Source organism: Centrocercus urophasianus, unplaced genomic scaffold (genome assembly GCF_019232065.1).
Source record: "Centrocercus urophasianus isolate 14NV4802_14NV808 unplaced genomic scaffold, USGS_Curo_1.0 seq_9, whole genome shotgun sequence".
Lineage (NCBI taxonomy): Eukaryota > Metazoa > Chordata > Aves > Galliformes > Phasianidae > Centrocercus > Centrocercus urophasianus.
This window is the reverse complement of record NW_024885532.1, coordinates 31478095-31491553: the sequence shown is the minus strand read 5'-3', so window position 1 is coordinate 31491553 and position 13459 is coordinate 31478095. Positions and strand designations below refer to the sequence as shown.

General features: G+C 52.9%; 1 protein-coding gene across 1 annotated transcript; it reads left to right on the top strand.

Moving 5' to 3' along the window:
• Positions 1-2: 2 nt before the first annotated feature.
• SHISA2 (shisa family member 2) lies at positions 3-3462 on the top strand. The gene is made up of 2 exons (XM_042838964.1): positions 3-303; positions 1295-3462. The coding sequence occupies exons 1-2, from the start codon at positions 3-5 to the stop codon at positions 1846-1848; spliced, it is 855 nt and encodes a 284-aa protein (XP_042694898.1). The 3' UTR covers positions 1849-3462.
• Positions 3463-13459: the final 9997 nt, after the last annotated feature.

Here is a 13459-nt window from a genome sequence, read left to right as displayed (position 1 = left end):
CCATGTGGGGCGGGCGCTGCTCGCTGCTGCTGGCCGCGCTGGGCTGGCTGCTGCCGGCGGGAGCGGCGGGCAGCGGCGAATACTGCCACGGCTGGCTGGACGGGCAGGGCGGCTGGCGGGACGGCTTCCAGTGCCCCGAGCGCTTCGACGGCGGCGACGCCACCATCTGCTGCGGCAGCTGCGCGCTGCGCTACTGCTGCTCCAGCGCCGAGGCGCGCCTCGACCAGGGCGGTTGCGACAACGACCGGCGGCAGGGCGGCGGCGAGCAGGGCCGGCCCCGCGACGGGCCCGACGGGGCGGCAGGTGAGGGCCGGGCGGGGCGGTGCCGCGCTTTCCTCGGGCGGGCGCTCCGTTCGCCCACGGTCGGCTGTCCGCCGGTGCTCGGAGCGCGCGGAGGGACGGCGCTTCCCGCGTCCCGAGCGCGTGCGGCGCTGCCGCCGCTCTCCGTTGCTGCAGCCCGGTTGTAAACGGAAGGGAAAACCGAACGGACCTCGCAGTGGGGGGTAGGCAGCGTGACGCCTCCGGGGGGTTCGGGCCCGTTTAGCCCCGCTGCGGGCGGCTGCTGGTACGACGGAATGTCAAGGATCAGCTCGAGTCTTCTGTCGCTACTCTAAATCTGCCATCGCGCCAACAACGCAGCGATGTTGTGAGCGGGGCAGGGTCGGGGCGGCTTCGCTGTCGGAGAAGTTGTGAGCGGCGCGGCACAGCAAGTGCGGGCACCTGCCGGGAGCCGAGTGCCGCGTGTCATTGCGGGCGTCGTGCCCCGCGAGCCGGGCGTGTTCGGTGGTGTTGGAGAAATGGGAAGGAGCGGCCTTTGAGTTGCTACCGGCTCAGCACAGCCTTTGCAGCACCGCTCGATGTGCAGAGCTTCACTCACCCTCCGGGTCCGGCCCTGAGTCTGTGCACTCTTAGGGCTGCTCGGGAGGAGCTGGGAGGGTTTTGGTGGTGACGCGAAACCCAGGCTCATTGAGAGCGCTGCGGAGTGCTGGAGGGAGGATGCGTCCCCGCGTTACTCTTAGTCCTTTGCAGAGATACAGGGCTGTGTGTCGCCACTGCAGTTCCCATTGCACCCCATGTGGTGGCAAAGCACCAAACCTTGCGCAGAGCCAGGGCTGATGTGTGGGGCACCGATGGCCACCCCGGCATCCTGGGGCATCACTCTGGTCTCCTGCTGGGTGTTCCTGGTTGGAGACACCTCCTGAATGTTGGGCTGTAGCCCAGAGGCGGTTTGGCAGTGGGCAGAGGGGCCGTCTTGCTCGCATCCCCATTGCCCACCTTCTCCTTGCTGTTGCAGTGCCCATCTACGTGCCATTCCTCATTGTCGGCTCCGTCTTCGTCGCCTTCATCATCCTGGGCTCGCTGGTTGCCGCCTGCTGCTGCCGCTGCCTGCGGCCCAAGCAGGAGCCCCAGCAGAGCCACGCTCCTGCCGGCTCCCGCCTGATGGAGACCATCCCCATGATCGCCAGCACAGGCACATCACGCGGCTCCTCCTCGCGCCAGTCCAGCACTGCTGCCAGCTCCAGCTCCAGCGCCAATTCGGGGGCCCGTGCCCCCCCGACCCGCTCGCAGACCAACTGCTGCCTTCCCGAGGGCACCATGAACAATGTCTACGTCAACATGCCCACCAATTTCTCGGTGCTCAACTGCCAGCAGGCCACCCAAATCGTGCCACACCAGGGCCAGTTCCTGCACCCACCTTACGTGGGCTACGCTGTCCCGCACGACGCGGTGCCGCTCGCCCCTGTGCCCCAGTTCCTGGATGGGCTGCAGGGCGGCTACCGGCAGATCCAGTCTCCGTACCCACATGCCAGTGGAGAGCAGAAGATGTACCCGGCGGTCACCGTGTAGCTGCCTGCCATGGTGATGCGTTTGTAATTTCCAAACTGAGCAGAGGAGAAATACTTCTTTGGAACGCGGCTCCCTGAACAGCGCTTGTAAATAATTTGGGAAGGCTCATGCATGTCAGGCAGTGTTTATAAACCATTTATTCTCGTCGAGGTCCGTTGCCAGAACTGTAGGATGATACCGCTGAATTAACGTTTCCAGATACGCTTTCATTCCTGTGCATGATTTACAGTGGCAAAGGATTATGCTGGAAATGCATATGCATTTCAGATCACTGTGCTTGTGAGATAATGCCGCAGCCATTAAGTGCCCTTCAGGTGTGACATGGTCAGAAGTATTTGCCTAATTAGTTTGCGGAAGAGCTTTGTTACACAGAACAGAGCGCAATGCTCACGAAGCCTTTCTCCTCTCCTCATCCTGTCTCCTAGTGACATTTCCCACTGCTTCACAGACAGTGACAGAGCTGGGCAGAGCAGCCATCATGTGCTTGGTTCCTGGTTCCAGCTGCTGTGGCCTTGTGGGGTGCACTGCCATGTGGTGCTTGGTCCTGTGAGAGCAGCTTCCCCGGTATTTATGTAGGAATTACTTTATGTAGCAGCGCACCAATTGCTCAGCTCCTACTTGCAGTGCACTTGAAACCCTTCTTGGTTTGATGTTGCCTCCAGGCTGACAACCAGTAGTGGTTGGCACAAGCTTGCTTTTTCTGCATGAACTTCTACTATGAGCAGGGTGTGAGGTGCCTGCTCCTCCTGCCACCAGCACTGCTTTCAGGACAGCGGCTGCCCTCAGAGCTGACCTCGTGCCGCAGCTTCCATGCGCCTCTGTCAGCCTCACACCCCCAGACACCGACCCACCAGGCTGGTGACAGAACCCTCTCTGTGGCTGCAGGCCCTTCCAGCAGCTGCCAGTTCAGCATCCCCAGCAGCGGCACCAAGTGCTGCAACTGTGTGGGAAGGGCGAAACCCGAAGCGAGCAGTCGTGACAAGCAGAGCAGAACCAGCAGAGGGTTCCTTGGCTGATACCGCATCAGTACATAGCAATAACCGGACACTGATATTGCATGTCTCTCTTCAAACCACATGGAAGCGTCGCCAGATGTGACAGCTTGCCTGTAAACATGCTGCATACACACACAGTTGTCTGCAGAAGGGAGAAACGTTTGTGACCACGGAGGATGAAGGTGAATGGGTGACCTGTAGCAGCTCTGCTGGCCCTGGCTGTGCTCTCCCCAGGCTGTGAGCTCCCAGAAGCACGGCACTGACCCCCACTGTGCTGGGACCGGCGGCCTCGTGGGGTGGTTGGCATCCCGTGCCGGGGTGCCTGCTGTGACCCGTGGCGTTCAGGTGACTCTTTGTATATTGTTTACTTGTTTAAAAAGAAAAGAATAAGTTAAATTTAAATCTGTAGAAAATAATTTACAGCGGAAGGAAAAGCGACCTGCGTTGTAATAAGAGGAAGTTTGTGAGATGTGCTGGTTTTTTTTAATGTCATGTATAATAATGTAAAACCAATGTTAAGGTTTGATATAGCTTTTAAATTTCTGAAAGGGCACTTGGTTTAAAGTGTTTCTTACAAATGAAGAAAAAAGCCCCCTTTGTTTCTTAATAAATACTTTATGGTGTGACTTTTCCTTTTGTTTGCTTTGTCAGTCCTTTTTCTGTTCAGTCAGTGCCTCACTTGCCCCTTTCTGTCATGGCCTGTCCCACCCGGTCAAACCAAGGCTGTGCTGTCGGACAGTTTTTGGAAGTGGCAGCAGTGCTGCCCTCGAGGTGCTGCAAGGCCAAGTGGTGGAGGCAGGAATAGGAAACGGGGGCCTTGTGGTGGTGCAGGTGTACCCCAAGCAGGAAAGCAAGAGAAGACAAACTCAACAGGCTGTTGGGTGCCGTAACGAATGGGTGTTTGCTGTGCAGGAGCCTCTGTCTTTCCCCCATTTCTTATTTTTTCCCCTGCACCTCCACGCTCAGCCCTCCTGACTGCTGTGTGCCTGTAGGCCTTGCTAGCTTTAATCCTGTTACTCAGCTTTGTCTTCCCAGACTGCCCTGAACAATTTCTCCTGTTTGTCCCGCTGTTTACACCTCTTAAATCTGTTCTCACTTCCTTGCAGTTGGAAGTGTACAGAGTGCTTTTTCAGTGCTTCTTTTTGAATACCTTGCTACTGATTTCAGGCTCTTTTCTCAGCAGTGGTCAGGAAATGGTGGTGCCAGCTGGGGGTGTTAGTGGTGGGGAGCAGAGCATGTGCTGCTGCACTGTCACTGCCTCACCCTGTGGGACACATCCTCTGTGCTGGAGCAGGTCTGGCCCCGAGTGCTGTGTGTGCCCAAGCCCAGTGCCATGGGTGGAAGGAACTAGCTGCTGTGAGAACAACTGCTGAATGTGTTCCTGAATCTGCTGTAGAGCTGCACCCCTTTGGGCCTGGAGGCTGGCAGTGGGCTCGTGGCATCCAGAGCCACTGTGCTGCACCGGGGCAGCCCAGCACCACCAACAGCCAGCGGGATGTGGGCAGCACCTGGGGGTTCTGTGCCCTGCCCTCCACCCCAACCCTGCTGGCAGCCCCCATACAGCCGCTGCCAGGCACTTCCACGTGTACTGATGTGGAGCTCAGTGCTATCAGTGTCTGGTGCTTGAATTTGGAATGTGATCCCCCATGAGAGCAAGCAAGATTTCAGGTCCCAGATCAGCACGTGAACTTCAGCACCTTACTTCCACAACATCTCGTTTGCTGCTCACTCCCAGTTTTGCTGGAGCTCTCCTTTCCCCTCCACATTTTCTGTTCTCCCTATTCTTTTCCTCCCACTGAAGCTGTTATTAAATATTATTCCCTGCGTGTATTCCTTTGTATTTTTCCAAGCTGAAGCTCGTTTTATTGTTTCCTGCTTGTATTATTTCTTGCCTCTCTGTAGGTCCCTTTGTATTATTTTTCTGTCTTCAGCGGAGTTTGCAGCGTTTCTCTGCATCAGCAGCAGTGTGCAGAGACGTGGGGCAGTTAGGTAGCAGCAGCACAGCTTCGTTGGGAGGTGAGCCCATTTCCCACCAAAGATGATGCCTGCCCTGTTTTCCAAGTAGTGTTTGCAGGGAGGCAAGCACCTGGCAGGCAAATGCGTGGCACACAGCTTGCTGAGAGCACACAGCTGGGGATCTCGGTGCTCCATCATCTTCATTAGGCAACTAATGGGGGGCTCTCAAGGGTGTGACATGGACCACAGCTTTCAGAGTGTTTATTTCTGCTCCCAGATGGAAAGCTTTGGTAAACTATTTCATTTTTTTAATAGTGCTCAGTCTGGGTGATTATTCTGTTCCCGGCGGGGGAGCGATGATGCCATTCTGTACCCGATGGTATCTGCTGCTCAGTATGGAGATGCCCTTTCTTTTTCATGTTTGACTTGTCATAACACATGAGGAAATCTGAAAGTTGAAGACAAACCCCTGTCTGCTACTGCAGGGTCCTTTCATGTACTCAGTAGACTTCTGATAGCAAAAGCATAATTCAGGTGTCCAAGAAAGAGTGGTAATGGCATCCCTTCTGAACATGATAACCCTTTGCTTTCAGAGAAGCAAACCCTTATTTGCCTTTTCAGTCCTTCAGAAAACCTCCAGTAAGACTGAGAACGATGATACGTCAAGCTGGAAAATGTTGATTATTCAAAAAGGATGGATGAACTGCTTTCTATCAGGCCGGCCTCATGGTTAGTGCTGCAGCACATCAGGGCACGGCCCCATCTGGTTTGTAGGTGAACTTGTAAAGAGTATGAAGGAGCAGGAGAAACGAAAGGAGTAGGACTTGGTCCTGTTGAGCCCCGACAAGGTGGCATCCCATTGGTGCGCTGTATTAACAACAGCCAAACCAAGAGCCTTCTCTTCTTCCCCAGGCATTGAGCCATGTCAGCCACGAGCCACATGCAGGAGGCCTGCAGAGATGGATGGGCTGTGCTCCTGTGCACCAGGGACAGGTCGGGCATGGGATGTCCCTCTGAGGTGAGCATCCCTCGTGTCACAGAGCCTGTGCTATGATTTATTACCCCACAGGTAAATATTGGCTTATGCAGCTGCTGCCTCCCTCAGTGTTTGAGAAAAAGAATCCCGGTGCCTTCGCACACCGACAGTCTGTGCATTGCTGCGAGTGTCCCGTTGTGGGGAAAATGTGATTCCCAGTTCTGCAGTGCAAATTGAATGCCATGGCTGTGCTTGGTGCACCATCACACCCAGAGGTTTGCTTTAAAAGCAGACCCAGGGGCTTGGTTTAAAGGCAGACTTGCTTCCTGCTGTGTGCAGGGAGATACGAAGAGTCGTTATGAACTGGGGCTTAATTGAATTCATGTTTACAGTGTAGGTATGTGCACTCAAGTTCTGATGCCAGGCTTCACATTGATATGAAGGCTGTAGGATCACAATACATATGTCTATTTTTTTTTTGCCAGGGAGAAATCCCGCATTGTTGTGCTTTGGACACAGTTCTTTCCTCAGCGGGCAACATGGAGCAGGGAAGGAAGGAGCCCAACCAGTGTGGTGATAAATCCAGTGCATCAGACAACCCAGTCCTGCCCAGCATCCCCCTTCTCCCAGTCTCCTTTCCCCCCAGGCTCTGGTGCTGGTTTCCAGCACAAATCACCAACCCACGGCATCTGTCAGGGCCAGCAAATGAGTGCTGTTGGCTGTGACAGCTGTGCTGAGGCTTCGCCATCAGGCGACATCAGACACGAGGCGTGTGAGCGCTGCCATGCACGTCACCCCAGGATTTGGCATCCTGAAAGCTCGTAGTGTCAGGGTAGGGTGTCAGCAGCACTCACTTCTGTGTCTGTGTACCTCAGCAAGCCCAGTCCTCACTGCCCCACAGATATGATCTTGGTGGGGCAGCACCCGATACCATGGCAATACAGCAAGGGGTCAGGACTGCCTCTTCCACTGTCACCCACCATGAATCGGAGCTGACACAGCATGAAAACACAGCATACACCTACCCAGTGCTGCCAGAACCTTCCCACCTCATGCTGCCCAGCAGCCCCTTCCTCACCCTGGATGCCTGAGGCTGGCATTCAGTGATGCTCCCATGCCTTGCTTCCCTGTGGAGCAGGAAGCAGCAGGAAACCCTCTGCTCCTGCCACGTTTCTCGGGACTCACCGCTCCATCAACACTGGTGGAGCTGAGGGGCTCAGGGCTGCCCCTGGGGTAGGGCAGTGCTTGGTGGCTGGGTGCTGCCACAAGCTTGCACAAAAGGATTATGTTTCTGAAATCGTCCCGCTTAACATTCCTCAACCGGACCTTTCTCAGTTACGCTTTTATTTTTCAATGCTCCCGTTTCAGACTCGAGCATTAATCTCAGGGTTTAGGGCCTTTGATTCTGTTTTGGTCTGGTATGAGGCACCGAGGACGCCGGCGACAGCCTCAGCAGCTGCTCCTGCAATTGTGTGCTGGGGGATGTGAGCAGCGGGCGCTCATCTGTCACGCTGCTGGGGGTGCGGAGGGGAAATTCACTCACATCTCTAATAAGGGGTGTAAGAAGCAATTCATTTCGTTTAGCAATTCCAAGTGTTATCTCGATTCTAGCACACTACAGAGGACAGCGCAGGGAACCTTCTCCCACAGCCAGGTGAATACAGCTTTATTCAGGTCTGTCACGAGTCTGTCGTTGGTGTAGGTGCTCACCTGGCAGAGTGAGGGCTCCCTGCACTCGGTGCCAGGCTGTGGCACAGGGGACACATCAGGAAAGGAGATGCAGATACCAGGGCTTCTGGGATAAAAGCCCTTGGAAATGTGCTCAAGCAGTGACTTGTAAAGCAAAACGGGGAAACTTGGCTTACAACCCTTCTTTGTTTCCTAAATTTAAAAAATCCAGAAGTAATTTGTTGGTTGAAACGAGTCTCTCTAGGCTCTTAAAAATGGCTCAGTCAGCAGTGCGACAATCTGTAAGGAAAAAACCATCAAGTTACAGCACCCTAAAGAGGAACAGTTTTAGCCAGACTACATATAAATATGCATTTTATTCCTGCGGAAATCTATTTAACACCAATATCTAATAGTGTCTGGACAAAGAGATCCCTTTGCTAAGGCCCACGCACTTTTACTTTCTATGGGGATCGTGCAATTCTCACTCTCTGAGGTCACCAGAACTCTTTGAACTGGGCTGACAGTTCACACACAGCAGTCACCTGGTTCCGCTGCTGGCCGGGCAAGCTCTGCCCACACTGGGTGCTGGTGAGGTGTGGAGCTGAGTGGGTCAGGAGAGCCCTTGTGTGAGGACGTGGGCTGAGAGTCCGGCTCGAGGAAAGAGAGCGCGAGAGGCGCTTGTCCGAGTGAGGAGTGGAGGACCGCTGGCAGGGCTGGGAGCTGTGTTCCTCCGCCTGCCCCGGACCTTGGGGTGCTCTGGGGAAGGACTGCTCAGGATGCTCTGGGGAACAACAGTACCGATGTTCCCGTGTCACTGGCTTGGTGCACCACCAGGCCGTCCTCTCCCATCACCCTGGAGCACGCAGGTTCCGTGGTAAATATCCTCCTGCAAACTGAGCTATGGGAAAAAGAGCAGCGGAGAGTCCAAGGCTTCATTTTACTCAGCTGTGTCTGTGTGACTTAGATGTAAAAAAAAAAATCTCCCAGGCTCATTATAGTGAAGCCATGGTGAGATCACACACCGCAGTTGTAGGAGAGAAGCCTGCCCACCTACTTTACAGGAATAGATGGCTCTCCACCTTCAGACAGCATTCAAACACCAGGCACACGCCACGAGCCCACCAGCACTGCTCTTATCCAGACACTCTCTTGTCCATGGCACTAACAGAGGTGTCACCGTACCCAGAAGGTAATAAAAACCCAAACTGACCCTGACAGCAGCTTTGCAGGCAAAATGTCCAACGCATTCAATTCTGAGCTCTCTCAAGCAAAACTTGTGGGGTGGATAAAACAAGCAAGCCTCAGTCCGTTGAGTTGCTTTAATAAAAGGTTTATTTGAAATATTTTTGTGCAGACATACAACAGTCAACAATTCTGTTCAAAGCTACAAATTCGCTAAGTTTTCAGAACCTTCTAAAAATACGAGTAAATGACCTTCATTTGTATTCAGTCTGGGAGGGAAACAAACCCCACTGTAATGCGATGCTGCGCTGAAACGACCAGAGGACATTAATAGAAGGTGAAAATGGGAAGGCTTCTGCAGGAAAACCCACACAGCACCCAGCTCCCTCTGCTCTGCTGGGAGCCAATTAAGCGTTCCCCCACAGCACTACTGTGTGCTGCATACCCAGATTAAAACCTCTCCATCTGTAACAATATTTAAGCAATTTGAGCACAGATATGACAGACAAGTGGGCACATGACTCAGCTCACTGATGAAAAATATGTCGATAAGGATCCTGTCACTCAGACTGCTGAACGTGTGACCTCCCGGACCGATGGCTGCGCTTTGGGGCAGGTTTTCCCACACAGACCAACAGGGCTCGGCCCCTCACTGCTGGTGATCAGCCCAGGCCCTGCTCAAGGAGAGCTGGGACCTGCGTGGGGCTGCTTTCAGTCTGCATGCTGCTGGTGGTAAGAGCAGTGTGTCTGCACTCACCTCCTAAACCAAAATACCAACCAGAAGGGCAAAGCAAAGCACATACAGCAGCTGTTCAACTCCATATTTTCTAAGAAACCCAGCAGATGTTTTGAAGGGGATTAATTTATGCCAAGACATCTGGAACATCTTCTCGGGGAAGCCACCCAGTAAGGTGGCCAGAACCTAAAACAATCACGTCTTTCTCTTGATGTTGGCTTTCTCTGCCTCAGCTCCACCACTCGCTAATTACAGGGGTGCTGACCTCACAGTTATGTACAGTGACACTTCGGCAATATTTTGGCTTTCCTTCATTGTTAGGCTTTGCATGACTGCCCCAAGCTGGGGGCTCCCCTGCACCAAATTTGTCCTTTACCCACTTTACATTTCACTTCAGAATCCATAGAGATGCTGAGATGCTGCAAGAGAAACTCTGCAGATTTCAAGCAGCTTGTCTCACCATCACGCATAAAGGAAGGTTGCAGAAGATGTTTACCTTCTGTCCACACCACAAATGAGTAGGACGTAAATTGGCATGAAACTGCTCTCAGCCTTCAAGTGAAAAGGCCGGCCTTCCTGACCAACAGGCCCCCTCCGCCTGCCCACGGCACAGGAACCTGCCCAGGAGCACCACTGACAAGTTCCACCTGAGAAATCTGCTCCCTGGACAACCAAAGCCAACCAGCATTCACTCCCTGCATGTCCCTGGGGCGGACAACAGCCAGCAAACAATCCTGTGAGCTGTCCCACCAACCAACCACTGGCGCCTACACTGGGCAGCAGAGGCTGCTGGCAGCGATGTGTTCCCTTTCTCCAAGCTCAGGACTCAGCTTTGCGCCAGAGAGACGCTTCAGGAGATGAGAGCACTGCCATGTGCCTACTCCCAGCCAGGAGCCCAAGGAAGAAGCTTTATCATGGCTCTTCAGGGATGGCCGCTCCCCTGCGAGCAGACACAGTGGTCCCTGCCCAGCCATTTCCCCCCCTGCTCCCTCATCCTTCCTGACCACCCGCCCCAGAGCAGATGGCAGGCCAGGTATCGCTCAGATCATCTGGGCTGTCTGCAGGTCACTGAGAAGCGATCGCCTTTGGGATGCACCTTTGTGGCCAAGCAGCACATGGCACTCTCTAGTTTTCATTTGCAAACCAGGTGCAAAGCCTCCATTCATCTTACTGCCAGGTGAAAGTGTGGTAAGTTATCCTTTGCGCCCATACGTGGCTTGCCTTTGTCATGTATTGCACAGACAGGTCCTGCTGTCCCCTCCAGGCACAGCAATAGTGCTTACATGTAACAGCTGTTCAGCTGTGAGTGTGAGCACGGACTGGTGCAGCCAGGCCAGGAGGCTGAGCACTGCAAAAAGATGAGCTGCAGCACAGACCCCGGCAGAGTTGAATGCAATGGTCGGTCCTGAAAGGGCTGGACGATTCTTAGGCAGCCTGAGCCCAGTGGTGGGGAGACTGAGCATGTGGGCAGTGCCACATTTCAGAAGCAGACTGCTGACCGAACGCAGCAGGTACAGCACAGAACTGGCCAATTTCTCCTCCAATCCACTATGGCTGGAAAGACCTGTTGTGTTTTCTATCATCATTGTGTCCTGCTCAGCAGTAGGCTCAGTGAGAGGCCAGGAGTGTGCCCTGCAAACTGACGGAAGTTTAAGGCATTGAATGCGATGAGCTGAAACTAAGATAAAATACCCTCCATGCCGTTAAACCAGGGATTTAGCTGACAAGTGCAGTGTGCTGCTGAGGGTGAGCACCTGCTCAAGGGCTGCTCCACTTCAAACCTAAGCTGTGAGGCATAATAGCAGTATTGTCCCCAGAGTAGTTACAAACAAAATTAAGTCATTATTGAATGACTTAAACCATGGGAGAATGTCAATTGGGCATTACTGCACTGATGACTGGAGGCGATGCAAAACTACAGATGTGGTGCTTTAGCCCCAGAGGACAAAAGCTGTGGGACAGGAGTGGCAGGGGAACCGTGTGCCTCCCCCAGGGCCTTGGGGGTGCCCACAGACAGCCCAGCTGCACCCAGCGTGCCCCTGGCCACCTCAGTCCCCAGATTTCACTTATTCTGGTCCACCCAAGCATTCCTTTCTTTATTTATGAGCATCGATTGTCTTCCAGCTAACACACTCAAGTACACGCTGCAAAAATCACACAGGCTTAGGAACAGAGGTGTTCCACACAGCATCTGCTGTGTGCTGCTGGTGGGGCAGGCTGAGCCTGCACACTTCTGGCACACATGGACAAGCGTGTGGGCTGGTGAAGTGCCGACTAGTGAGGCTTGACTGCTATCTTAATTTACATCCCTACAGTTCGTGTTAACTCCAGACAGAATTTCAGATACATTAGCAGCTTAGTTTGATTCAGATACTTATATTGGTTATTTGCCATTTCTGCTTGACAAGTAATTCCTGGCTTCCCCAGCTAGTCCCCCATAGCAAGGCCTGCAGCCCTGGCAGGGAAAAGGAAACGTCAGTGGGCTGCTCAGCACTGCCCAGCTCCCTGCCGCTCATTTGTTACCAGGTGGCAGCCAGAGGAAGGGCACTTTGTGTGCAAACGGTGATACAAAAAGGAGCAACCAGATCCAGATTTAACTCAGGAAAATCACGACTTCTTCCTGAATACTGAAAAAAACCCAAACTGAATCAAGCCCCACCACTGTGGTCAGTGCAGAGAGCTGCTGAAGAAACCCTTCTGTACTCAATCCCAGGTAGTTAAATCTGGACAGTCAAGCAGAAACCTCCCATTCCTTCCGCTCCACTACCCTGTCTAGCTGATGACATCTCCACAGAGTGCTTTCAAAGGTTGCTGTTATTGCTACGTGCATTTGTGTTAATGAACGAGGAATCCTGTTGATACAGAACAGCTGCCCTTCTCCTGTTGTTAACGTGACACTTGAATACACCTAATCATTGTTCACAACAGCAAGCAACTCCAACATCCAGCCTACAGTGCATTACAACAGATTAATTCCTGTAACGACTCCAAAGAACAAGAAGAATGCCAGGCCTTGACCTGGGTGGGCTCCACAGGATTAACTCAGATCGAGATTAAGGCCTTACAGTGATGATAAAGCCTGACCCGCCAGCCCCGGTGTCACATACTGTATAGCCGTGTGACAAACCCCATGTGTAATTCCCATTGAGCTGACATCCAACACACGTACCTCGGTCCAAGCCCCCACTCATTCGAGGGTGGGTTTGTCTTCGTGCCCCCCTCTGACCTCAATTTACAGAGAGGTCACAGTGATGCAGCCCACAGCCTGTGCCAATAAAATAAATCACATTGGATGGCAGCTGCTCCTCCCCAGCACCTCTCATTGGCTCTGTGAAACGTTTGTTGGACCAAGTTAAGAACAGAAAAGACTCCGGGATCCCTTCTATTCTCTGCTCAACACATTTATTTGCCCTTCTCCATTATTCGGAGGTTTTTAAAAGTCTTTTTTTTTGGTATCCTCAAGAAAAACCTCCAAATTGTTTACATACCGATGTTTAGTGTGTGGCTTAGAATACAAAGAGTGAGCTGATCTCACTTTGTCTCAGTGGGCAGCTAATTTTCCTTGTGGTGCTACAAAAGGAAGAAGCAGTTAGCAGTTTCGAGGACACCTCACATTTCCTAAAAAGATTTCGCTTCTAAATGAAAGAAACTGTTTAACAGGTTAGATCGGGATTAAGATTTGCAAACTCCTGGGATCAGGTTTAGCCTCCCCTTATTTATCTTCTCCCCTAGAATTCCTGCCTTTAAACAAAACTAATCTCGCAGAAAAACACACACGCACACACTTGGCCCCTCGACATTTGCGCCTATGGCAAAATTATTTGCAATTTCCCCTTACTGCATAATTGTCTCATTAGCACTGCAGAAAGAAGGTGATGACTTTTGCCTCCGTGCCATCGACCTAATCCAGGAGCAATCCTGCCTGGTGCCACAGGAGCTAAACCTCCTTTGTAACAAGGGAGGGGACTCGGGCCCCTGAGGTGGCACTGGGAACCGGCCTGCCGCTGCAGTGCCGGCATTCACTCACAGCCTGTCAGTGAGATGAAGCCAGTGAGTCAGGCTGGTTTTTTTTTTTTTTTTTTTTTTTTTTTTTTC

What these genes read in the sequence shown, in the direction of transcription:
- SHISA2 (XM_042838964.1), top strand. Translation starts at nt 3, where the DNA reads ATGTGGGGCGGGCGCTGCTCGCTGCTGCTGGCCGCGCTGGGCTGGCTG. An exon ending in CGGGCCCGACGGGGCGGCAG is followed by an intron (nt 304 to 1,294) that starts GTGAGGGCCGGG and finishes TTGCTGTTGCAG; the next exon opens with TGCCCATCTACGTGCCATTC.